General features: G+C 41.1%; 1 protein-coding gene across 10 annotated transcripts in view; it reads right to left on the reverse strand.

The window, feature by feature from the left end:
* SCAF11 (SR-related CTD associated factor 11) overlaps positions 1–25,166 on the reverse strand; it is a 50,320-nt gene extending 25,154 nt beyond the window's left edge. For 2 of the 10 annotated variants that reach the window (XR_015706221.1, XM_087764072.1), the window contains exons 1-4: positions 23,948–24,728; positions 15,452–15,589; positions 8,382–8,460; positions 7,316–7,470 (exon numbers count right to left, since the gene is read on the reverse strand). Coding sequence is in view for 9 of the 10 variants with exons in the window: in XM_087764072.1 (XP_087620198.1) it covers positions 7,316–7,470; positions 8,382–8,460; positions 15,452–15,490 (273 nt within the window). In the remaining variant the exon portion in view is untranslated. Of the gene's footprint in view, positions 1–7,315; positions 7,471–8,381; positions 8,461–15,451; positions 15,590–20,463; positions 20,502–23,947; positions 24,729–24,920 lie in introns of those variants that run through there. The other 8 variants (XM_087764066.1, XM_087764067.1, XM_087764065.1 and 5 more) reach the window with 8 other exon arrangements.
* Between the last annotated feature and the right edge of the window lie 1,620 nt (positions 25,167–26,786).

Below are 26,786 nucleotides of genomic sequence, written 5' to 3' on the forward strand. Positions count from 1 at the left end.
ACAGTAAGTTATGTTTATTCATTGCAATGAAGTACCATAGAATACCACGTGTTACTAGCAGCAATCCAAATGACAAGTGGTTTTGCTCCACTAGAAAAATGTTTACTGTTATATGTTCGGTTCTTCTGGACAAGTGTTTAACAATTACATACAGTTATACCGAGTAGTAGAAAAAGAAGAAAACATCCTGGAAGAATCAAAAGCTACTGTTAGGTTCAGATATGTTCAGATATGTTCAGAAACAGCAGATGCTCTTTCCACTCTTACTCAGTTGCTTTTCTAGAAACTCTAGTAAAGACAGGACAGTCCCATGTGCATCCCCACGCCCCCCCAGCACAGTATGATTGTTGGGTAGCCCTGAGGAAAGCTAGAGGTTACTTCATCTATATAACACTTTTGTCTAAACATGCATCAGCTCTCATCTGTCTGCTAATATGTAAGAACAAGCCTTTTAAGTGGAAATGGAAGAAAAAAAAATTTCTCCTGTCCCTTTTCCCAACAGCAAGACTGAATTTGCACTGCTATAGAAAGGAGTGAGGGTAAAAAAAGTTGACTACATTTTTACAAAAAGCAATCACGAGGAGTGGTGGCCTTTTACTCATCTCTTTCATCTTCTTTTGAGAAGATGGTTCAGTAACTGAAGAAGGTGTTGAGTCTTCTTTCATTCAAGGCAAGTTAGCAATTCCTGTCTTCTGATGCTTCTGTTCAGGAAGCATCATAAGTAATAGTGAATGTGCACTGTCCTTTTGGGGAAAAAAATATTTAAAACAAGAAAAAAAAGCCACTGAGATAGAATGAGTCCAAGCAGCAGCTATCACTTTTATTGTGCACAAGGGAGGAGGGGTGTGGGATGTGTCACAACCTTAGAAGAACCACAGCTTCATACAATATCTTCCTTTAATATAGCTGTTTAAAAATCAGAACATGTAGTATTTAACGTCATCATCAAAATCATTAGAACCTCACAGCTGGTATTTGTGAGTTGCTCTGCTTTTCTTCAAAAAAACACAGAATAGTAACTCAGCACACTTCAAAATGTCTTCGACTGTTTTACTCTCCAGACAAAACTACTCATAGTTCTTGTGTTAAAACTGGTAACTCTGCAGTGATTCATTCTTTCACCTATCCTGTGATATCTGGAGAATTCTCTTCATAAAATATGCAAGTGTTCACGAAGTCTGAAACCCCTGAAAAACTATCCATGAGCACGTGTGTGTTTGTTCAAGTTTTCCAAACACTCGTTTCATAGTATTTTATTTGGTTTTGATGACCCTCTAGAAAAATCTTGCTTTAGCTACACAGGCACAACTTAATGTTCAATATTCCTGTAACTGCTACAGCACCACAAAACTGCGATCTCTAAACTCAAGGAGTAAGTGTCCCTTATTTTAACTGCATCACTTCAAACAGCAATTGAACAAAGTGAGGTAGACAAAAGGCTGAAGCAGTCACTATATTCCAGCTGGGAATTTTCAAGAAGCTATACAAATAGCTGAAGCTAACGCCAAAACATATTTGGCTGATAAAATAACTTTAGCAGATATCCCCACCTCATCAAGTTCCATGTTACAAGGTTTCATAACAAGTAGTAACAAGATGGATAGAACTAAGAATTGCTGCAGTAAATCCCTTCCCCTATAATTTTTTTTCCTTCCAGTGGCCCATAATAAAGTCTGTTCTTCAACTACTGTATTGAAAAGCTGATCCAAACCCAAACATGATCCTGCACTTATTGCTTCTTTATTAGAGAACCTGTTAAGCAACACAAACAAATAATACCAGATTCTCGTAACTAAATTCAGGCTTAAAGGTGAAGTTTAAATTGTAAAAGTAATGTCTGTATATTTCACTCCACCTCGTAATAATGGTACACTAAAAAGCCCACAATTCTGCCTCCAACTTCAATGAAAAGGGAGACTGTAACAATATATGTAGTGAGAAACACCTCTCCACATTTTGATGAAAGAAAAGGAGGAAGACATCAGGAAACGCAATATTTTCTAGAAGCATGTAAAAACACAGGATGACTTTTCAGACTACTTCAAAAAAGCAAGTACATGTAAAATTTTTGTATGCTTCAGAAAAGCACTGTTTCTGACAAGAGATGTTAGTTGGGTTTTTTTTTGAAATATCATTCATGGATAGTAAAAGATACAGAGTGCATAAGAACAGAGATTCTAGTCTCAACAGCTAATCAACAGACTACCTAGTTACAATTCTAAACAGCGTTTTTTCTCTCTGCCTACATCACGTTTGGCTAGTCCTTAACTTCCAATCCAAAATTGCCATAAAGTGTTGACAAGTTCTATTGGAATGGTGCCTGTCTTTAGGAAAGGATGAAATGATTCATTATTTGTAAGGATCTGTGAATTCTACGGTAAGAAAAATACTGTATGTGTCACTGTACTTCCTTTGACACTGTATTATTGGAAGAATTGAAGTCTAACTCCAAAACACTCACATAGACTTTTGCACTGCACTTTAACAACATTAACATTCATAAGCTGCTGTGTCAATGTACTTGATAAATCACAGAATCACAAATTGGTTAAGGTTGGAAAGGACCTCTGGAGGTCATCTTGTCTAACCGCCCTGCTTAAGTGTGGAAATACACCAAGAACAACTGTATAACAAAGACAAACATGTAATTTGGAAAAAGGTATCTAAAGTCTAGGTTTTCTGAAACAATTTGATTAATACAGTTTTCCATGCAGCAGTTCTTGGATACGCTGCCTACGTATGCATTACCTTGGACATGCTTAAACAAGGGGTTTTTATTGTTTTATTTTTTTAGGTTTAGTGTTTCTTTGAACACATTGCATATTTGGTTTGTGAATGTAATCCTAATCCTGCCCACATTGCTCTGTACTGCAGAAAACTGTGGAACTTGTTGTCACATGAGCTGATTCCTTCCTATATCCTTTAAGACAAAAGAAATCCAGATCAGAAAGAATACACATTAAGAATTCCAGTTACCATACAGGTAAGTCTCTTTACCCTCAGAAGAATATATGCATGCAGTATATGCTACGTAATCGATGATTCAAACCTTACACCAGCACAAAGGAAAAGACTATTCTAAGAACAGAACATCTGCTAGAAACATAATGCAAGACAGCTCTTTGTGCCAACTGCTTAGGTTTATGGAGTCAAACGACTGATAGTGCACAGGGCCTACCTGAATACGCCCCAGTGCTTTGGCGAATTTACAGCTGAACGTACTCCCCTTCCAAATCCATCAGATGAGGAAAAATGAATGAGGGAGACCAGCTGCAGAGACTGAGAGATATAAGCATAGTAGGGGAGGGTCACTGAAATCAACACCTCTTACACAATCATTGTGATAATGCAGACAACAGACTGAATCTTTTCTGTAGCACTCTTCTCATGATGGTTCATAAGAGGAGTTAACAGAAGAGCAAGGATAGAAATCTCCAGTATATTTATTAGCGCTCTGAAGAACAGAAGGAAAGTTAAAAAGCCTACAGTAAAGCACAGTAAATATTTATCTCCTCTACTTTAAGATTGTTTTCTTTGAATAGAATAAAAAAAAAAAGTAGAGAGTTTTTCTCTAATGCACAGAGGCAAGATACCATTGCTGCTAAAGCAGTTGTCTTACTGAGGTGGCTTTGGCTACTTTGTGTATCTGTTTGCCATAGATACCTACTTAACCTCCTTCACATTAACTTTACTTAAATGCTTTCACAACTGATTATTATAAACTAGAACATACATGCTTACCAAGTGAAACACAAAATACAAACACACCAGAAAAACAATGTTAAAAAAAATTAGTTTTGATCCAACTAGTTTTATACAGACAAGAGAAACACATACTGTAATTACTTCCCTTGGTGCAACACAACAGTACCAATGGTGTTTGAAGACTCTAGATAGAGTTTTTGGTGGTTTTTGTTGTTGGTTCCCCCTGCTCCTTTTTTTTTTTTTCCCTACACACAGAGCAATAGCCAAAGCTCCCTCTTTGCTACATGGGCAGAATAATATTATCCGGTACATGTTCCTTATACTGAAAGCAACCCTTCACTTGCACTATCCTTCAACACTCCCACTGAAGGGTGTGCCCAATAACCTCAGCTCCAGATTTAGTACCTTTTACTTTTTGTGATCTTCCAACATAGCCTCACTGAAATACAAAGTCTCAAGCTTGAAAGACTCCATTCGTAAATTACACAACGTTGGTTTACAGAAGTGGTTGACAGCTAGCACAGGATGAATGACATTTATGTTAATCTTTGCATGCCTACCGAAAACAGTCCCCAACAGTCTGCTTGCCCAGTGCTGCCCAGCAGTTCTTGGGAGAGCACTGGTTAGCATGCCAAAAGCACACAAGATGACAGTGTAATGGTGTAGGAGAGTTTAATGGTGTAGGCAACTGAATTCAGTGCACAGTGATGCTCTCAGATGCTGCAATTAACTACAGTAAACATAGCCAAAGAGAGCAGAACAATTTAAGGGACATTTAAAAAAAGGTTAATCTGAAGACTAGTTTCTTAGTGGGGATTCTGGTCTCCCCCTCATTTTTCTTTTAGGAGTTGGACACCTTTCCTCAAAGGGAAAGAAAATACAGCACTGAGTCAACTGAAATGCTACTTAATTCTGAAACTAAATGCGCAGATTTAGCCACCAGGATCTAATATATTAGATGTTCTGTGGCAAATTTCCTATCCCTTTTTAGCCCTTCATGGAATGAACCAGAAGATAGCCACTTAAAAGCAATTTTTATATATTGCTTTTAAGTGCACATATATCTAACTATATTATCTCTCTCTCTTCTTAAAAAGAGAGATCCTCAAAGTGTTAGGGCTGCTGCTTGCAGACAGAAAACCTGCTGGTACAGGACACTTAACTGGAGTTGCAATGTTGAAAATCTCCCATAGACAGAAGAGGGAGCAGAATGGTAAACAAACTCTTACCGTCTGCCTGAACTACCCTGGTTTTAATTAGAATCTACACAGTTATATATAAAAGCCATAAACTCTCAGAAGAACAATGACTATGCACAATTTGAAAACAACAGTTGAAAGAAGTAGTTGCTCCTGTTGTATTTTGAAGTCCAGATGCAACACAAAGATAGAGGAAATATCCAACTGCAACAGACTGCTGGCAAAGCCTTTAAGTGTATGGAGCATAACTGTAGATACATAAAAGAGCACTTCAAGTAATGTGAACATTAGGCTTGCCTTTTTTTTTTTTTTTTTTTTTTAAAGATTTTGCTCAATAATCTTATTCTCAATTTTGTTATTCTCCAGCACTTCAACAGGAAAGCAGTGTTTTTAAAATCTATTTATTTATACCCAATAAAAATGCTTCATCTTTAAACAGAATCTGGTAGCATATTTCTTAAAGAGCAGATAATCTTTACATCTTCATTATTCAGAGTGACTTAAATTTGACTACTTCTCAATTATTTAGTTCTCATTCGTTATGATCAACCAAGAACTAGCAGAAAAAGCTAAACCTTATGCAACACTTCTCAAAAAAGAACAAAAACATTTACTTACTAAATATTAATAGTGGACACAAAAACCACATGGCTCAGCATGCTTCAAATGGCCATGTGCTTATAATATGTTTCTATCATTCCAAGCCATAAAACCTCATCTGCTTCTCACAGCTGAAGCCTCTGAACATCTGTCAGCCAGTTTTCAGTATTTTTTTTTTCCTTTACCTTTAATTAAAACTATAGATTAGGCAATGGAGTTTCATGAACTCAAGAGGTCCAACTGTCAAGTATCCTCAGAGAAGGAAGGCTGGCTGGTTTTACCCATCAGATGTCACTAAAGGAAAGAAGCACCAGAAGCCTTACATCACTTAAAAACACCACCCCCCCACAACATTTTTATGGCATCACATCTACTTCTAAACTCTTAAGAGCAGAAGTTGCTTTTATTCCATTTGGATAGTACTTTGTACAAAAAAAAAAAATTGACATGACAAGAACAATGTCATGTAACTCATTTGCCTCTTTAAAACAAGAAAATTTCCCTTCCTCATTAGGCTTAAAAGCATCTGTTAGACAGTGTGAACAAACTCAAATCCAGCAGCAAGCCCTCCATCTACTCTATTGCTTCCCTGTGCGTGTCACTATCTATTGCCTTTCAGCTGCCATTACAACAACCAGTTAAGGAAGTCAGGATAAAATTGTGGATGAGAATTTCCTGCTCCTTTATAAATAAAAGCACTGCAATTAATCATTTGCAGAACTGAAAATCTGGCAACAGAAGACTTAGTGTATTACCTGGTTTGCAAATCCAAAGCAAGTTTCATCTAATAACCTTTTTTTAATACTCTGAAGTACATACAAAATCTTCAGAAAGAAGTGATTTATGCTACTGTCTGCCTTCAGTAATAAGTAACACAAAAATTAAGGTTAAAAATATAGGAAGTAAAAAAAATACATAAATAAGTATATTGTATATACACATACATGCAAATGATACCAACCTTCTAAAAGATATACTGAGACCAAAATTATCATTTACTTCAAAAGAAAGTTATTGCAAAGAAACCAAGTAGTGGTCTCTATTACAATGAGCAACCGATTCAAGTGCACAGGAGCAGGACAAAAAGCAGCATCTCATTGAGCACACACCCCCCCCCCCCCCGCCAATACAGTATAAAGCAATTCTAATTGGGTTTTTACATGGACAATTGAAAAAGTTACAGGAAAGGTAAAGGTACCAAAGACTTAATGCAATGATCACAGGACATATGTGAGGAAAAAGGTACTAAATAGAACAAGATCATCAAGAATTTGTTCAACAAGTCATTTTTCTTTAAAGTTGCAGAACTATCTACAAAGGTATAGACACAGATCAAATAATGGCCGTAATTAAAATGAATTTTTTTAATTCAGAATAGCACTAAGCTTTTTAGTTTTCTAACTCTAAAGAGAATTCAGCTAAGGTTTTATCAGACTTATTTTGTAGACTAACATGAAAACATATTGGTCCCAGCCCTAAGAGCTGACAGTATGACAAACAGCATAAGGGATAACAAAATAAGATTAAGCTAACGACACTGCAATATTACAACACGTACATAATACTGTCTGATCTTCCAAACAGCCAACACCATTTTTTTACTGATCCCTAATTTCTAGTAACCATTAGTAAGTAAGGATGTCTAGTGAAAGACAACATAAAGTACTTTATTTAGAAACTGGCATTTGAAACACATCTGTGCAAAGTCAGAATGCGTAACTTATTTTCTTTAAAAAAAAAATAAATCTGTAACTATTAGATGCAATAGATTTTACTGAAAAATAAACACACACCTTGGTTCTCAGTCTTACCTCAGCCCATTTAAGAATACAAGTCATGCAGAAGGTATGACTGCAGTTCTCGGGAAAACCAGTCTCTTGTTCTAGAAGGCAGTTCAGACAGATGGGGCATGTGTCACCGTCATATAATAAAGTAGAACAGGAACAGCTTTCTTCATTTTCTTCACCTGGGATTATTAACATTGACACTTAGAATTTTTGACAGTTTTTGAAACAAAGGCCTTCTAGATTTGAATAACAAGGCAATAAGAAAAAGTTAAGGGTGGTTTGTGTGTGGTGGGGTGGGTTTTTTTGTTTGTTTGTTTGTTTGGGGTTTAAGTTTTCTGTAGTTAAAAGCAAATTAATCAAGTTTTCAGGTCTACTGCAGTCAAGACACCGATCAGGAGTAGTTAAAAGAATGTATTTCAGGTGAAAAACACTATGCAACATATCTCATAGACTACTGTACCGATATTTGCCATTAAAACAAAGGAAAGTTAGCTCTAGAGCTATTTAAATAAGGAAAGCATCACACAGTGTTTTCTATTGGCCATGCAGTCATTTAGACGTTGCTCTCCCAAGTTCTTTCTCCTGGATGTTTGCACTCTCTCTCCAGGAAATAAATTAGACCAGCATATTCTATATTTGTTATCTTATATACACATGGTTTACCTTTATTTTAGTTTTCCGGTCTTAGAACTATTTTAATCTGAACATCCTCAAATATTTACCTAATCATGTACATCGAATAAAAAATGGTCCCAATTTTATTAAAGTTAGGAATTGTTTTCAGAATATAAAAATGCAGGAACTTTTCTTCAAGGAATTTTACTCTAAGTTAATTATTTTTCTGAATAACAATTACTATCTCCATTTTTGTTCTGCTACTAGAAATCAACAAGTAAAAAACAGAAGAGATCAGAAAGGATTTGGGGACCCCACAGGCCAAAGAAAAATATTATGTTCAGATAGTGGTTATGTTTACACAACTTCTTTCAAAACAAGCAGCATACTAACTGAGAGAGCAAATGTAAAATATGACCTTCACAGCTTGAATCCTAGTAATAAACTTGAATATTTTCATACACACAGCCTTTACCTTCCATGCCTTCATGCTTCTGACCCCCCGTATCTTGAATACATTGCTTTCTGTTCTTCATCTTCTTACAAAATGTAGTCTGGAAAACAGAAACAGTTTACACAGTTCATTTAGATTGCAACTTGAAAACAAAAATGACCACTATAGATTTAATGAGTGCTCTCCAGTGCTCTCCATTTCATTATACCTTTGTAGAGCAGAAATAAGTGACATAAAGAGTTAGATACAGATCATTTCCAATCTGTTCGCAATTTATGAGCATCATTAATGCTGTCTAGCAACTGATACTTCTAACTTGAAAATTGTCTTTGTTCAACAAATGCAAAGTTTTTGCAGTGTTTTAAGACCACCAATGGTGCTTTTATTTTTAAAAGTCAAACGTACTACTAAGTTTCTATGCAAACCACCCCACGTAACACTACAGTAACTAACAACTGCAAATTGCCCTTCACAAATGGTTGAAGCAACAAAATTAAACACACAAGCACCAGAAGAGTTAGTTGCTTAGCATCACCGTAGCAGTGGCCAGCGAGAAAAACAAAAGCAGCTTATATTTGTTTGCTTCTTGCTTCTGTCATACAATTAGAACTATTGACACTCAAAAAAAACGCAGGGAAAGTTGTATCTTCAAACAAGGAACGCACCACAAGCACAGGTGCAGTGGAGTAGCACGAACGGGGAGGATGCACCTTTTAACTGTTCTCTAAAGGAGTGGTATGAAATAAGAATAACATGGATAGAGAGCACCTTTGTGATCCACATCATATAGGTTGGAAGAATTTGATCATGCACAAAAAACAGCAAGTCTATGTTCTTTGGAGGCTTACCTACTACATGCAGAATGAAGCACGCTCGAAAAAGTTATCTACACCAAGGACTGAATCTCCTGCATTTCAAACTCCTGTAGCCACAGCAGAGATGGTAAAAGCACCTAAAGCTCCAAGCCAATAGCCCTAGAGGGACTAGCAGTTTTCTTCAGAACCATATAAAGCTTTTCAAATTATTTAAAAGGACAAATTAAAACTTCGCAGAAGATTGAAGAAATCAGAAATTACCAAGATTCGCTACTTATGCATTCAAACCTGAAGCAAACCGACCAAGGTTTCAAATCCTTTACTCTTCAATGCCTTTGCTAGAAAAAGCAGCATGACAGAGCCGAGAATGCCACAATCGCACTCCTCAACTAAACTTCCACCTATTTCACTTACAAACTACGCTGGTTTCCCTTTACCACCTGGATATCCAGGAGGGGGAGAGACAGAATTTGCCTCCTAAAACTTATCTTCTGATCGAGTCTTTATTGCTTGATCTCAGCAGCAGGAAGTGTTTTAATGATAATTTCTTTTTACTGAGAAAAGAAACGCTCCCGCAGATACTTGTCACATAACACACTTCTTGCTTTCTTAGACAATCCAAGAAAGCAGGACTCTGATCTGTGAGTCTCAAACACAGACAGTTCATCAAAGAAATGGTCAAAACTGTGAAACTAATTAGAAATCTGTAATTAGAATGCTAAATGGCTTCTAACATTCCCATTAGAAACTACTTTTTAATCCCCCAAAAGGAAGATGTGAATCAAGTCAACTAAGGGTGGGGGCAAGGGAAGGGAGAAGGAAACAAAAACCTAGCTATAAGGGAATTTTCCCCCCTGCACTGCTATCCTATTTTGATACAAAAATGACTTAAAAGATATCATTAGGATAAATGCCATCAACTGTAGAGCAGTTATAGCACTAATATTAATATAGACTGCGTTGCAGTGAATGCCATAAGCTGTATACAAGTTCTGTTAGTGGAACAACCGCTGACCAGACCACCGCCTATTATTCTTTGCAAGCTAGGCAAGATGAAACCCAACAAAAGCCAAACTGCTACTTTAATATTTAATGCCTTAAACAAGCAAAATCTGCATCAAATTAGGACAGGTAAGACCACCAAAAACACATTTGAACTTAAAATATGAGATTGAGGTCTGTTGTTTTCACCCTGATTTGCAAGAGGACTTTTAAGTGGCTTTGGTCGCAAAAAGTTTAAATCATGTGGTGGTGTGTGGTATACATGCTTTTATATATAAAACATAAGAACATTCCTTCTGTTCTACATCTTAACAAAACCTCAGCAATGCTTTACCAAAGCAGAAAAATCCATAAGCTATGGTCAAACCTCTCAACCCTGAAAGCCCCCAGACACATCACAGCTGAGACCATTTAAAGACAAGATCAAGAATTCTGCACTCTGCATCCATCCACAGAAAAGCTTTTAAATAGACACAGTCTCGATATTGTAACTTAAGCTGTAGCCGTAGAGTTCATGCTTATTATAACAGAGGTCTTGAGATCACTGCAGAAATAGAACCCATAGAAGCTCTTTAGATTTGTTTTTCCCCAGAAAAAGTAACCTTTTATCCATTGTACGCTTTCTAGACACATATCCCAGAAATTCTTGCACAGTTACAATAATTAGAAAAACAGAGATCCTAAAATTTTGACAGCATATCAGTAAATCCAAGATGCACGGCAACTGAAAACATTTATGCAGTGTTACGTTGTTCTTCTCACAAACCTATTATTTAAACAGATACTGAGTGCTGCTAATGCATTTCACAGATCACCTTGCACAGCACACCTTTTTTGCCAGTTCGACACTGCATTTCACACAACACCGCAGAGAAATTTAATATAAATATTTACATTGCAGTAGTAAAGTAAAAGACAATCAAAATTTACATACTATTTAACAAGTTAACATTGGAAAGACTGTTTTCTCCACTACTTTAAAAGGGGTATCACAGGCATTGAAACAGCAGGAGGGTTAACACTAAAGACTGCCATTAAATTTATAAAATTAAAACAGAGTTAGGAAAAGAGAACATAGTGGTTTAGGAGGAGCAGACAACATGGAAAACAGAACTCTTATTTGTCCCAAAATGTGACATATTCCTTAGACTTCTTTTAAACTTCAAGAAGATTTGGAAGTATTTCTCAGACTTTGTCATTCCAGCTGCATGCCACACAAGTAATTGTAGTCTTGGCTGGGGGGGAGACAGTGAAAGACACGAGATCAATTTTTTGGTCATTCTCTCAGTTACCAAATTGTATGAGTTCACATGAAGATCATATTATGTCCCTATCCGTGGCTAATCATGTCCGATCGGGCTAATATGTATTTGAAGAATGCTAATATCCAAAGAGTACTTCTACCAGATTCCACTGACTCATGACCAATATGTTTTAGTTACGATCATTCTGTTGCTGATGTGAGATACTAGAAAATACCCCAACACCCACACATGCAAGGCACTTGGCAAGACAGCAACAAGCACTATACTATGTTAGTGCTGACAAAACCAAGATCACCCTCCCTCAACTCTATAGGTAAAATACTTCCTAAGAATGCCTAAAGACGGCATAGCATTACAGCCAAGATGGTACTTTTCTGGTGCTTGTAAGTTTTCAACGGAATTACTTTGTAAAAGAAATGCCTTATTTCATTTCATATTTGAAATAAAGCCAAGAATAGTCCAGTATATTAAACGGAAAATCGTGAACAAAGACATTACCACAAGCACACACCACCACCCCGTCCCCCCATTATTTTTACAGGAGCTAAACATTTAAGTTTCTAGGTTATTCTTCAAAGGGAATTCCTGTTCTTGTCTTCATGGAAGGCAGATGCCAAATAGATCTGCCAACAAAAGTGCTTAAATAGAGTTAACTGTAGAACATGGAAACAGATTTGTCACTGTCTCTCTGAGGAACATAGCTTCATGATGTACTTCTATCAATCTGCTTTATGGAGTTGTTTAAGTGCTATGTACACACTAAACAATCTTCCGTATCACAAAAATATAAGTGTGATTTACCTTTTACATTAACACAAACTACTTCATACAATTCATAACCAGATGTATTGCAAAACTAATTCACTGTGCATGCAGAAAGAAAGACTTGGTCTGTTCAAAGTCACGCAATCGAATTTCTTACTGAACTAAAAGCTTTTACATTCAAATTTTAAAATTTAAACAGGCATGGAAAAAAATCATTGGATGAAAATTTATAGTAGCCTAATTATAAGTGACACATGAAATTAGCACATGCCTCCTTTTTGCCTAACTACAAGACAAAGTCTTTACACGCATTCTTTATGCCCTATAAATAAAATGCAACAGCTAAACACACTCTTCCTCCAGTACAGTAATGGTCTAGAAACCTATCTACACAGAAGTACACTTGTTCAGTTGGAAAGGGGGGTGGAAATCAAGAACACATGCAACAAGATCTCCAGTAAGCAAGTGCAAAATAATGTCCAAGACTGGCTTATTCTTGTTCCCTTAACAGACTTAACTTAGGGAACATTTGTAATTAACCTTTCAACTTCTTAGGTACATGTTGCATCAATACTCATAGCAGCGACTTATTTTGATTTTTCTGTTTCTATTAAAAACATCTTCTTTTAAAAAGGATTTGTGGCACTCTTAGTTGTGTTTTGATTTCTTTAATAACTTAAGAAACAATCAGTTTCAAATATGAAACAAGTCAGCCATACGTTCAGCGTACAGAGTTTATTTGCTTAATAAAACAACAATAACACCCTTTATTCCCATCAAAATTTTGGGCAGCAATAAATAGGACTCTATTTTGCCCTATGCATTTTGACGGTCTTTAAGAAACCTCGGCAGGAGGTTTACGATTCTCCCTCAGCAAGCATGTTTTTAAGGAAAACAGATCTCAATAATTAGCCACGTTTACAAAAACAGATTTTTTTTTTTTTTTAGTAATTACTGGCAGAACATGGAGTGTCCTCTGGAGTTCCCCATGTGGGCTCACCATAACCTCTGGACCATTATTGGGCAAATGTGCAGTTGCCGATGAAAATTTTGAAAACTTTTGCCAGAAGTCTTGTGCCATCTTGGAGATGGGCTGAGGAAACAGTATTTCCAATGGCAGCTGAACATTTGAAAAGCTTTTTGCCTACTTGTATCGTTAAGTTACCGCAACACATACTCCAAGAAAAGAAAAAAAACAAAAGACACTATTGGGTATTTCAAAAGTACATCAAGAACCTTCACAGTTCTTTTTCTTTGGAAAAACTTTTAATTTGTCCAAAGAGTCTGGAAGGCAGACTTGTTACAAGTGACAATTCAGTAATGTTGTTTGCCCTGCAATAAATGAGGGCTAAACTGAGGATCTGGAAGCACTTATCCTGCGTTTGCTCCTTTGTGTAGTAAAATCTCATGGCCCAGAACATTAGTGAGAATAGAACCAACAGGCACACTCAAAAGAGGGCTTTTGAAGAGGATCTTTACTCTTTGTATGCTCAAATTGCACCTTGTCTGCACTCCCAAATGGAATGCCACAGAACCAACAAAGAAGAGACCAGTGCTATGCTTTGGAGAATAGAAACAGAAACCTTTTTCTATAGGTGGCTTAAGCCTATTCATGTAGATCCAGTGTCTTGGAAAGAATCAGTGCTATTCAGGCAAGGAGACACTGCTGATTTAAAGACTCTTTCCAGACCCTTCAAGGATGCAATTACCCAAGAGAGCTAATCTAATCTAACAGCTTGCTGCCACGAAAGGAAGCAGCTCCGTTTCTCACCACTAGAGATGGTGAGCAGATTCAGCTAAGAGCCACACATGTGCCAAAGAAACTGCAAGTGACAGAATGGGGGAGGGATGACATAAACCAGGATTGCCCCTTTTGCCAGTGGCAAGGTGCTACAATAACCAAGGCTTTCTTGCCAAACTGCCCCTCTTCAAGGACATAGCAGTACCTAGATTACCCGTCGAGCCCATGAAAACAGAAGGTAAAGTCATGAGAGAAAACTGTCAAAGCCAAATGGCTAGAATTATACCATCCTACCACTGCCTTCTGCCAACTTTCCCCTTCCGTAAACAGAAGACAAAAAAAAAAAATCCCAAAACAAGACAGTGGGTATCCTCCTCAGGATTTCTTTCTCCACAGTCCAGCAGCAAGACGCTGACAAGCACACTTACATTGCAGATGCTGGGGCTACAGCTATGCCCCTGCTAGATTCAGCGCTTTCATTTTTGCGGCCACCTCGACAATAACAGACTGAATAGCAGCTGCAGACACTCAACACTCATGTCCAGTCAGCATTCACAGAAATATACAGGACATCGTTGTAACTGCCTCCTAAGGAAGGAAGGCACGCAGAGCTCAATGGAAATGTGCAATTACAGCTTGAGGAACTGCTGCAGTGGCTCAGATGCAGTGATTATCATTTAGTAACCTGTCTGACCACCCCAAGAGCCAAGAGTTTCAAGACTGTTTAGAACCTTACACTGGACACACACACACACCAAGTAATCTCCTTCCTGTATAAAGCTTATAATCATAAATTGGCTTAAAACCTGTCATACAGACTTTTTCATGTTAAGTCAAGGGAGTAGGCAGTGCTCCTCATGGAAGTTTAACAAAAGAGCACCTGCAAGACATAGGCAAAACATCAGGGCAGTAAGACAGATGTCATTTTATAAGACCTCACATATCTGAAAATATTCTATAAACTATGGGGGACACACCATGTCTTTTACAGAATGTTACGTGCTGAAGTGCTGCTACAAATCAGATTGAACTCTAGTGTCTAGCATTTACAACACTTCAGTTCACTGGACAGAAAAAAGAAGGTAGCCAAACAGTGTCAGCAGTACTATTTCATGCACCCATGCCTTGACAAGTCCACAAGTTTCTTTAGTATTCTACAATTACTAACAGTAACCGAGGAATACTCATATGTGTAAGGGTGAATAACCATGTTCTAGCTCTACTTAGAAAAGTCACTATCCAAAAAGTTTCAGTACAACGCAGAACTAAACCAGACAGACTATCAACCTGAAAAAAAAAAAAGGACAACAGACTTATATCACAAAACTTGTACTTTGCTGTTAATACCTCTAACAACAGCATGGCACCGACTTAATGCTCTTAAGTAAGAGTTATTATCAAAGCCAAAAGAAACCCAAACCCCAACAGATTTAAGCATATGAGACACTGAAGATAGTAACAAAGTTAGTATCACCAACAGGTATCTATTAAGCAAATTCCCACCTCTCTCTGTACTGGGAAACTCGTGTATCGCACAAGCATCCCTTCACCTCAGAATCCCAGTCACTCAGTTGGCCTCCTGATCTACCAGCCTTCATGTTCCTTTCCTTCCCAAAGGAACCAGTTCTCATTGGTTCTTACCTAGTAATAAGGAAAAATAAGGATGTAGGTTACAGAAGAACCATTAGCACTGGGAAAAAAAGCAGTAACAAAAAAACAAACTCAAAAGTCTTGTGCTAAAATTCAACTGATAAAGCTATCACAGTCTTCAACAAAATTCCAAATCCCATTCTGAGAACCATCCAAAAGAGCAAGCCATTTTATCAGTCTTAAGTAGTAGATAACTTAAGACAACACAAGGCATGAAGGCTTGTGAAATAGTTATATCATGCCCCACCCAAGATGACACACATGCAAGGGCTGATTTGCTCATCATGAGCATCCACATAACTAGTAGGACAATCCACAAAGACTGATACTTCCACAAGCCAGAAAAGGTATGATGTTTGACCAAAACAGTTAAAGCACCAAAGGGATATTAATTCTCTTTGTCAAAAACATACTGAAGGTTTCCCTGCATACATCAGTTCTCACCATGCTACCACACAAGGCTGAGCCCCATTTTCTGAGGGAGCTTGTGAAGATGTGAAGGAAAGCTGATTACAAGCTTGCACAGCAAGCTTGTACAGCAGCTTTTAGACATGACAAATTTGAATTTGGTACTGAACTACAGCTACCTTATTGGCACTGATGGGTAATTATCTACAGAAGGCAAATTTCATTTCTCATCTTTCTGCACTGTCAACCGTAAAACACTTTGTTCCACTAGGATAGGTGGCACAAGTTTAGGATGTCTCCTGAACTCATATTAAGGGCTCTTACCCAGTAAGCAGCAATGAGAAACTGTACTTCAGCAGATTTCCTCCAGAAGTCAATCTAAATCAATTATCCCTCCAGCATTTTCAGTATCTGCCAGCACCTCTGAGGTTAACTCAACAGACCACATGAAATTACATACCAAAATATAGCGAAATGACAGCTCTATACTACCAGTACATTCAGGGTGACCACTGACAACCAAGATGGTCTAGTGCTTAGGCAAATTCAGTTTGCAGACCAAGAACCAGATGAAGCTAAATTTGCTACTCAGCAAGGGGAGGGGGGAAAAAAAAAAAAAAGGCAGCACTTCGGGGAGTTAGTTGTCACAGTGCAGTCTCATTTCATTCAATTATATATTCACAGCTGATCAATCTAACCTCTAAGTTAAAGCTAAGCTTGTGTCTCTACCAGGTCTTTAGTGACATTTCTCAACTCTGAGAAAACCCTTTTCCACTCTGCCAGAGGACAAACTAGGTTACTCAAGCCTCTGTCAGCTCTTGACAATGCAAAAGCAGCGCGGACAAAGCCACACGGTTTTCCTATGCACTGAACTAAGGCAATTTTGCAGGGTAGTTCCTCAGTAAGGCTGCCACTCATAACACTGCCTTCCAAAGATGTTCTGAATTATACAAGACAATCCCAGACCTCGTCTTTACAGAAGTCCATGGCTGGGTCCATGACAGCCATAAGAAGGAATGCTCATTGGAGCTATGGTCAACTCCCCCAGGAAAACACAGCTTCATTTATACAGAAGACAGGATGAACAGAACCTTCTAAAGACTGATACAAGATGATTAAATGTATATTCACAGAAATTAAAAGACCACCCTATTTTGCTTTCCAAAACAGTATTTTCAATAGAAGGCAATATGCACTGTGCTGCTGTTTCACGTGTGCATGTGTACGATAAGACTCCCAACAGAAGCAGCACTATATCACAACCACCCCCGTAGGGAGAACATGCATGTATGCCAGGGGCTAAGTCATGTTTTTTCATATACTCCTGATAAAACACTGAAGTACTGTAGCAATTAACATAATACAAAGAAATATGAATGAGAAAATAGGGTACATAACATTCTCTCACAAAATGTACAATTTGGCACTTATGTGTTTCTTCTAAGTAGTCTGTGACTGAACTGGGTAAAATTGAGATTTACAAATAACGGGAACTAATTAGGGATCGGATACTATTGTCATGGCACACGTGGTTCAAGCAACTAAATCAAATCAGCATAAACTCACGACCTTGCCTTCCGCTGCTGAGGGTCCTTAGTCACATGCGTACTTTTGCAGCTGGAAGGGATAGCATTACATACCAAAGTGAGCAAAAATGGCTCAGCCATTTCCAAGAACAGTTAAAAAAAAAATTACTTTTTTCTAGCCAGTTGGAAGCACCAGTATTTTCATGCTTTCCACCAAAGAGCAGACATTTGGCAGTGGGTCACTGAGATCAAGAACATGCTTTCCACACAAGCAACCCTTCCAAATCTAGCCATGTCATAGATCTGGGGAAAAAAAAAAGTTTGCCTTTACTCAAGAAATCTTTGCTAGTTATTGCATTTAAATTTTTCCCATAAACTGGATCTGTGCTTAGCATACACTAATAATTTGAAGTTCCTATCCCATTGCTACACTGCACATGCAACACTCCCACAAGATGAATGAGCATACTTCAGCCAGTGCTATGGCAACACAGCAGGACTTGTTGCAATCATTTCTCTGATGCTTAAGAAACTAGGAAGACCATCGTTATTTTTAATACCATCCTAAACATGCCCAAATAGCTGGACTTAAACACCAGGGATGCAGGAGCTGCACCAAAAGACCTTGCAGAGACAGAAGTGGAAAAGCTCAGACCTTTTAACAGTGGAAGGAAAAATGATGGGCAAAACTGATGGAGTAAGACTGAACTCAAATGAAAAGCTCAGGGGCAGTGGCAAAAAGCACATTTAAGATGCAAAAAACTAATGAGGCAACAAAACCAGAGTGGTAGGTGATTAGAAAAGTATATTGAGCCAAAGAAGGGCTGAATCCAGCAAAGGAAGAAATAGCATGCAATTGTCCAAATACAGACTACCATTATTTTTTCTTTCCCCTACATCAACGTAGTCTTATTTCTCAGCTTCTGAATGTTGAACCCCTCCAAACTGAAGAGCAACCCTCTAACAAAAATTTATGTAATGTACAGGCTTCCCTATAACTTTATGGATTTACTTAAATGGAAAAAACGCACTACGGAAGATTGCATAGAACCATACACACACGTTTGATAAAAATACACGGAATTTGAGTCCTCTATTAAAAGCACGCTCTTTAATTTTAAGCATCAAATCAAGAGTTTAGTGATACGGCATGTTCTTTTGGTATTAAAAAATGTGTTTCCATACAAAGTAATTTCAGCTTACATGTAAAGTATACAGACATTGATTCAAAAACAAACAAAAGAAAGAAAATAACATAGCCATTTCAAAGTACATTTTTCCTCTCTGAGGCATACTCTTTTAAAAAAAGCACTAGAAAGCTATGGTGTCAAAAACACGGTCCTCAAGCTCCTTTTGACTTTGAATAACAGTATTTTATAAGCTCAGGTCAAAGACCTACACTAGCCTCTTACAAATCTCGGACAAAAAGATGCTATATTTTTGGAAAATGGTGGGAAAATAGCTTGCAAAGGATTTATGACAACTGAAATAATTTTAAGTTTAATTATATTCCGCACAAAATCTCCTACAATATTTGTAGAATAGCAATGCATTAGACATCATTTCAGAAGTAGCAGATAGATGGGGAGTAAACAGTTTCAATTACTGTTGATCTTGCTTTCACAGCCCTTACTCAGCGATAACTTTCAAGATAGCTAAAATAAAGCTAGAAAAACATGGCCAGGAAGGGAAGGCAGGTACATGAGAGAAGGTTTCCTTAACACCAATAGCAACACACAAAAGGTAACAGAAACTACTAACCACGCAAGAGGGAAAAGCCAGATCTGTGCTTGAAAATACAACCTGAGCTCTATCTCCTTTCAACTTGCAAAGAGAGTCTACTAATAGAAAAACATGCTAATCACCATTCTGGGTTACTCTCACCATTTAGAGGGCATCAAGAAATCACCTATAACAAAACAGTACTTTACTGTAAATTCTTAAGTAACCAACCTAGTTTTTGTTATAATTGATTATTCTGTCTCATTGCAAAGCTTCAAAAAAACTTAAGCTTCTCAGATCAACAATACTAGAAGCTCCTTACAACGATGAATCCTACTCTCATTCAGTTTCTTGCCAGAGTAACAACCACAAAATAACCGCTGGTACCAACTGACTTATTCAAGAGTTGTATAAGGGTCCTTTCTTGATCGGGCTGATGAAACCACATCTTAAAAATCACAATTGCATAGGTTTAGAGAAAATACACTTTACTTTCATTGTTATAGGTATCTTTATTTGGTAACATCTCTAAAACAAAACTCCAGTGAGCTCAAGGCAGTCCTGACAGACTGCTTTTCTCTAACTGTTTCATAGGACTTCCGATTACTTTTCGTTACACCTATCTATCCACAGGGTTCACTACCTTTTACATCACAAATAACAAACTAAGAATGCTTAAAAAAAGCAAAACTGCGTACAAGAAGTGCTTTTTCAGTGGCTGTATAGAAAGCAGAGAATTTCATTATCCTTCCTGTGTCCAGAATTGCTGAAGTTATTTGCTCTGGACAGCGAGCAGTCCAACTAACACCACTCATCTACCTTCAGATTCTACCTCAAAACTCAAGTTTTGAATATCGGTACAGCTCAGTGTCATGTAAGGGTCTCCACCTCTCCTGTGGCACACCAAGAAAGGCAGATCTGCTGCAGTTTGGCCTGCTGCGGTTTTGGCCTGTGTTGCTATCCAAAAATACGCACATACATAAGGACTTCTATCCAGACACCGATCCCATGGAACTTCACATTTATCCAGACACCGATCCCATGGAACTTCACATTCCTTATTACTGCTGGCAGTCTAACAAAAGCAAGGTAGTAAGCAGAGAGACAACAAGTGTTAACTCACTTGACGTTTCCAAGCAATTTCATACTAGCTTGGAAAAGTTCCAAACAACATTAAATGCATCAGTCAGGTTTACTCACAGATCGTACCTTTGAAGGCAGATCGCAGTTAAGCAGTACTTACAGACCTAATAACAGAGGAACAAAGATTGCGTTTTAATGAGAGCTCACCAATCCTTAAATAAAATCTGCATTAAGACAGACATTATTATTAGTGTCCATCAGAAAAAATTATCAGATACTGCAGTTTAACACAGTACTAGGCTTTAAAAAACAGCTTCTGGAAGACATACTTATTCTCCTTCCCAATTCCCTCTACATATCCATTCATATATTTTTTTATATATTTATACACATACACACAAAATAGTCTGAAGTAATCTCAGAAAGTTAGGAAGAAATGCCACTGGCCACAGAATCATCAAATTAAAATGTTACTTTTCATGCTTGCTGTGATGGAGTATTTTTGAGTTAAAATTCAAATTTTATGTTCTCATGTAGAAAAAGAGTAAAACTACTGTTTCACCAAGTTAATTTGTGAGACAGCATTACTGGATAATAAAAAATGAATGGCTGAAAAAATTCATTTTAGCACAACATACACAAATGTAAGGCATAGATGCACCTATGCCTACAGGTGTGTGTATATATGTATATTTGTTACCCGAGTAAATGCATTTTATACAAAGTTTGTTTTAATCTGGCCTACTCATACATAATCAAGTGTAGTATTTTGACCATCCTTTATCAAGTCAGTTAACAATTTCCACAGCCTGGAACTGACAACTTCCACATTTGGCTAAATTTAATTAGCTTTCCTTAAGACTTTCAGTTGGAGAAACAATCTGATGTGCCACAAAAATAAGCTGTAGGAAAGCAGAACGTTTCTAAAAGCAAAGGGAAACTTCCTCAGCACTTTTTTTTTTTTTTTTTTTAAATCCCTGACAGAGAAAAGCTACTTGTTGAATCTGGTATGGGCCACTGACATACAGAATATGCTTATTCAACCTTTGAGAGCCCCTCCAATGCAGTCACCCTGCCTTTGGCACCCCACCAGACCCAGCTGTACAGAGGTGATGGACAACCGTTCAGGACGGCAGAGCTGCAGCTTTAGGGAACAGAAAGGCAGACATGCATTCACCTTCCATCTTCCAGCAGCTGCAGTCTCCCATTTGTTATTTCACGACTGCAGCTAACTTCCTACACAAGAGAATCATCTTACTCAAGTGGTTCAGGGTACCAAAAGCAAGCAACTTTCAAAAAGCGAGATGTTCATGACTTTCTGTTTGCAAACCGTGCCCATATCCTCAACTGTTGGGTAAAAGGAGATTAAACAAGTAGGGAAGAAAAGATACAGTGTCACTGCACTCATACTCTCTCAAATCAAGGTCACTGCCCTTCAGGGCAAGGTGGACTAGTACATACAGATGAAAAAGTGTGCCTTCACTGCTGAAAAGCCATGAACTAGCCCTTGTTTTGAAGCACTCTACAGAATATGCACATTAGAGATCTCTGGCATTTATGACTACTGAAGAAAGGTTAGGGTATAAATCTGTTTAACACTATCTCCAACTTGCAAAAAAAAAAAAAGGCAAAAAAAATTGAGCAATGTTGAGATTTATAAAACCTACTCTAATCTTAAATGGTTTCGCAGATTAACTGTAACCATTTCAGAATTCATTCAGACAAATTGATAACAAAGGTCGACAGCACTGAATAATCAGTGTAGCTATCAGCAGGAACTGGACTGCATGGTTTTGTTACTAGTAACTGGAAGGACATCTTTTCTCCCTCACCTTAGATTGCTGGCAAAGAAAACCCCAACACTGAACAGTGGACTGACAGAAGGCCAGACTTCAAGAATTCTGGTGTAGGCATGGCAAGTCAGTCTATCAAACTTCTTCCAGCAGTGTTCCCCCCCCCTTAATATAATGTATGTTTAAATATAGCATTAATTGAAATAAAAATAGCCCTTAAAATAATTACTAAATAAAGCCAACGCTAAATAACTTAAGTTTTTGCAGAGGTTTTTTAGTACTCAGGACAATGGAAAACTGAGAAGATTGTGAAAAAAAATCCCTGTAACGGGGGGGGGGGGGGAACCCAAACAAACCAACAACAGATGTTTGTAACCAGAGCAGAACCATCTACAAGTTTTATAAAACCAGAGGCTAGAAGTCATGCATCAACTGTGTCAAACTACAGCCAGTCGAGAGCACAAAGTAACTGTTTCAAAAGTGACAGCTGAATAACTGGAGAATAAGATAAACTTACATCTCCTTGTTGAGTCAAAGTCAACAACCTTCACATACTGTATTTGAGCACTATAAATTCACGTTCAAAAAACTCACCAAATTCCTGGACAAATGTTTCCAATCTTAAAGATAATCTGAATACAAGATAAACTAGTGAACCCGGATTCACTGCTACTAAAGAAGGTCTAAAAACCATTCTCTTTCAATACCATTTGGATGAGAGAGATTCCCCACCCCAAGCAAGGCCACAAAGCTGTTGTCCATTCTGCTTATTCACAAGCAGACTTTAAGGCTAGTGGAACATGAAAGCAAATTGATGTACTTCTTATTTAGGCCATTTATCACTCTGGAAATTGACACATCAGCAAATGTAAACTACTGAAAGGAAAGCTGCAAAAGATTTAACATTGTGACTGAAAGTCTAAATAGCCTCCTCTCTCCCCAAGTTATTTGTTATCTCGTCTAAGCAAAACAGAACAACAAACATTATATTCCTAGAAATGCTGAAGGAAACATTTGAAAAAGTACTTGGGATTACTTCCAAGTCTTTTCCACGTGACTAAAGAGGACGCTACCCATTTTTTTAATCCTGTGAATCTCTAAATACAGCTTTCAAGTTAAAAAAGAAGAGACATGGATTACCATGTATGATCAACCAAATAACAGCGAATTTTAGTCACCCTGTAAATTCATGTAAGAAGCCTACTATTTACTCCGGCTAAGACTGAAAGAAACCATGACAAAATGACTAAAGACTTCCCCCATTCCTCTTCTCCCATGTGTAAGAGCATCTGAATACCCACAGAGTAAAACTCTACGTTAGATTACACTTCATTTAAAACTACGATCCACTGAAAGAGAATTAAAAGCCCCCGATGCATTAGTGATATACAAACACAGCATCAGACGCTAAGTTAGCTAGATCTCCCTTATCAAAGTCCTAAAAAGCCATAAAATTACAACCTTAAAATAGCTGTTCAATAATCAGGGGCATTGCAATCCATTATGTAATTATTCCTTAGATGTGAACAGCCTTAACTGTCTCTTGACATTTTAAATAAATGATTGATTCTTTGCCAACAGTACCTAGTTACTGATACTAAGCAAGCCAGTAACTACCTGGCCTTTCTCTCTGTTATCTCATTCTTCCTAAAAATTTAAAATTAATTAGCAGGCTAAAATAAAAACATCGCGAAAAGAAGGGGGAGCAATTTCAGTCCTACCAAAACTGTTTTGTTTCCAAGTTATAAACGTGGAGATAGGTTGTCAGAGAGGAGTTACATTTGGGGCTCAAGCTAATAATGTTCTTTAACACTCACCAAAGGGAAAACAAAAATTAGGACACAGTGTACTCTAACACAGAAGGAGAACCGGAGTCTCTGACTGGCTCGATAACTGTACCGCTTCCAGGCTCCAGCGTTACTCGGTGCGACTTCACTGGTGTTGAAGTCCGCCGCGACTCCACAGCGGCACAAAAGCGGAGCTGGGCTTTAAGTTGAGCCTCTCCGTGCAACTTCCTCGGCAACCGCAGAGCCTCCCCGCAACTCCTGCTCCTCCGAGGCGCTCCTCCCGCAGCCGCCGCCGCTCCCTACGGCCCCGGCGGCCGCCGCTCCCGGGAGGACGGGGGACGCGGTGCCCCCCCCGCCCCGGCGCGGGATCTTTGTTGCGGCCAGCGCCGCGGCGGGCCGGTCCCCGCGCCGGCCCCGCTCCCGGACCGCCGGGCAGGGCTGCTGCTCCCCTCGCTCTGCCTTCACAAAAGGAGCTCTGGGCGCGGAGGGGGCCGGCGGTCCCCAGGGAACGGCCGACGGCCCCGGCCGCCCCCCTTTGTTTCCCCCCTCTCGCCCCAGGAGACGAGGCGGGCGGCCCCGAGCCGCCCCGGAGGCCGCTCGGCGTGCCCGGCCTCCCCCCGCCGCCCCGCAAGGGCCTGTCACGGCGGCCGAGCGGCAGCGGCGGGCCGGGCCAGCCTCCCGGCCGGCGCCACGACGCGGGCGGCGAGGGGAGGGGAGGGGGGAACACCCCAGGCCGGAGCCGGCAGCAAACCCCGCCCTCTGCCCGGCCGAGCGCAGGCAGGGAGGCAGCACCCGACCCCGGCGGGCTCCGAGCGGAGGCGAAGGCCCCGGCCAGAGCGGGACAGCAGCACCGCCCGCCCCCCCCCCCCCTCCCGCCGGCGTCCTGCCCGCCGCCGTCCCGCGCCGGGAACGGCCCCCAGCACTCTCCCCTCGCCACACGGAAACTCCCGCGGGAGGCGCTCGCCCGCCCCCCGCCGCCCCGGGCCCGGCCGCCGCTCTTCACCTGGCGCCGCGGCGTCCCCCGGCGCGGTCACTGCTCCGCGGCCACCCGCATCAAGCGGAGCCTCCGCTTCCCCGCGCCTCCGCCCGCCTCGGGGCTTCCGGCAGCGGCGCCCGCCGCCCCGCTGCGGCCGAGGAGCGTCCGGCCGGGCGGGAGGCGGGCCGGGCCGGGCTCGGCGCGGCTGGGCTGGGCTCGGCGGGGCCCCGCTCAGCGGCCGCCGGGCCACATGTCCGCGCGCGGCCCGGAGTGCGCAGCGCCGGCGGGGGCCGCGGGGGGGCGCTGTTCCGCCGCGGGGGGGGGGGGGGGCGGTGGCGTGGCGGCGGGCGGGCGGCGCAACCCGCCAGCGAGACGCCTCCAAACCGCCCCGCGCCGCCGGCGGGAGCATTGTGGGATAGGTCCTCCAGCGCCCACTTCAAGGGGGGGAGGGGCGGGGGAGTGCGCGAGAGGGCGCCGGGAGGCGGGAAGGGGAGGGCACGTGACCCGCCGCCACCGCCGATCGGCGCGGAGCCAATGGGATGAGCGGGGGCGGGCGCGCGCGGGGCCGGGGCGGGGCGGGGCCGCGCGCCGCGGGCGGGGGCGCCCCCTGGTGGCGGCGCGGCGGCGGGGCGCGGCCGAGGGACGCGCGGGCGGTGACGTCATCTGACGGCGACGTGGGGCACCCCCAGTGCCAAAACTTTTTTTTTTATTATTATTATTATTTTAATAAAATCCCCCAACAGGCGCTGCGGGCGGGGCCCGGTGACCGCAGGAGCGCGGCCGGCTTGAGAAGGCGGTGGGGGCTGACGAGCCGGCCTAGGCCCAGCCTGGGCCCGCTGGCCGCTGCCTGGGGCCATGGCGGCGGCGGCGGTGGGGCGAGCGGCCCGGGGCGGGCTGGGGCCCTGGGAGCCGCCTCTGCCGCCGGCCCCAGTGCGCGCAGAGAGGCGCAGGGCTTTCAGCTGCGCGCCCCCAAAGCGGTGCCCGGCCCCGGCCCCGGCCCCGGCCCCGCCTGTTGCTGGGAGCCGCCAGCACGGCCGCGGCGCTGTGCCGGGCGCGGCGGCGGCGTGGGCCCGGCCCCGGCCCCGCGGGAAGAGGCAGCGCCGCTGCTGCTCCGGCGCCCGGAGACCCCCACCAGCCGCCAGCGGTGTCAGTGGCGACTGGTGCTGGCTAGTGCTTCTGGGCCTCACGGAGGTAGCGAGGTCTAGTCCTTCTATATTTCTCTAACCACTTTTCTCAAAGCAGTTTGCCGTATTGTCATACGTCCTGATTATGGCAAACAGAAAAGTTGCTCCGTGCAGCAGCTTCTGTTGCATGCCGGTCCTGTTTATACAGCTCCATCACGGCACCGCCAGACCGTGTGGGTCTGCCCGTGGCCCCTGCACACAGGCGCAGAGGCAGTGGGGCTCCAAACCCTCAGCTGAACCCCCAGGGCAATGCACCTGCCACAGCAACAAACAGCAGGGAAGGGGAAGCAGCTACCCCAAATACGCAGGCTTGGTTGTCTCCTCACGTCCAGAATGAAGTTGTTGCAGCTTGAGTGGAGCAAAATATGTGTCAGCGTCACTCTGTCAAGAATGATACCTTATTAGTTGCCATGATTACTGATGGAGTATTAATTTAGATTAATTCAGAGGAACTTGAATTAGGTAAGAGCAGCCTGTGGGGACAGCATGTGAGAAGAGTCACAGGAAGAAAGGAAGAAACTGGATTCATTAGCAGGCGGCAGGGAAATGTAATAAGAAGCAAGACTATAGCCATAGGTAGGAAAGCACAGATTTTCGAATGGAGATGAAATGTTTAAGGTAAGTCTGACTTTAAAGTTATTGAGGTTAGTGGGCTCCCCAAATCATCAATGGGATCATCTAAAGAAAGGAATAAGCTGTTTTGAAGGTG

Source organism: Nipponia nippon, unplaced genomic scaffold (assembly GCF_047370975.1).
Source record: "Nipponia nippon isolate SJK-2023a ecotype South Korea unplaced genomic scaffold, ASM4737097v1 scaffold_3, whole genome shotgun sequence".
NCBI lineage: Eukaryota > Metazoa > Chordata > Aves > Pelecaniformes > Threskiornithidae > Nipponia > Nipponia nippon.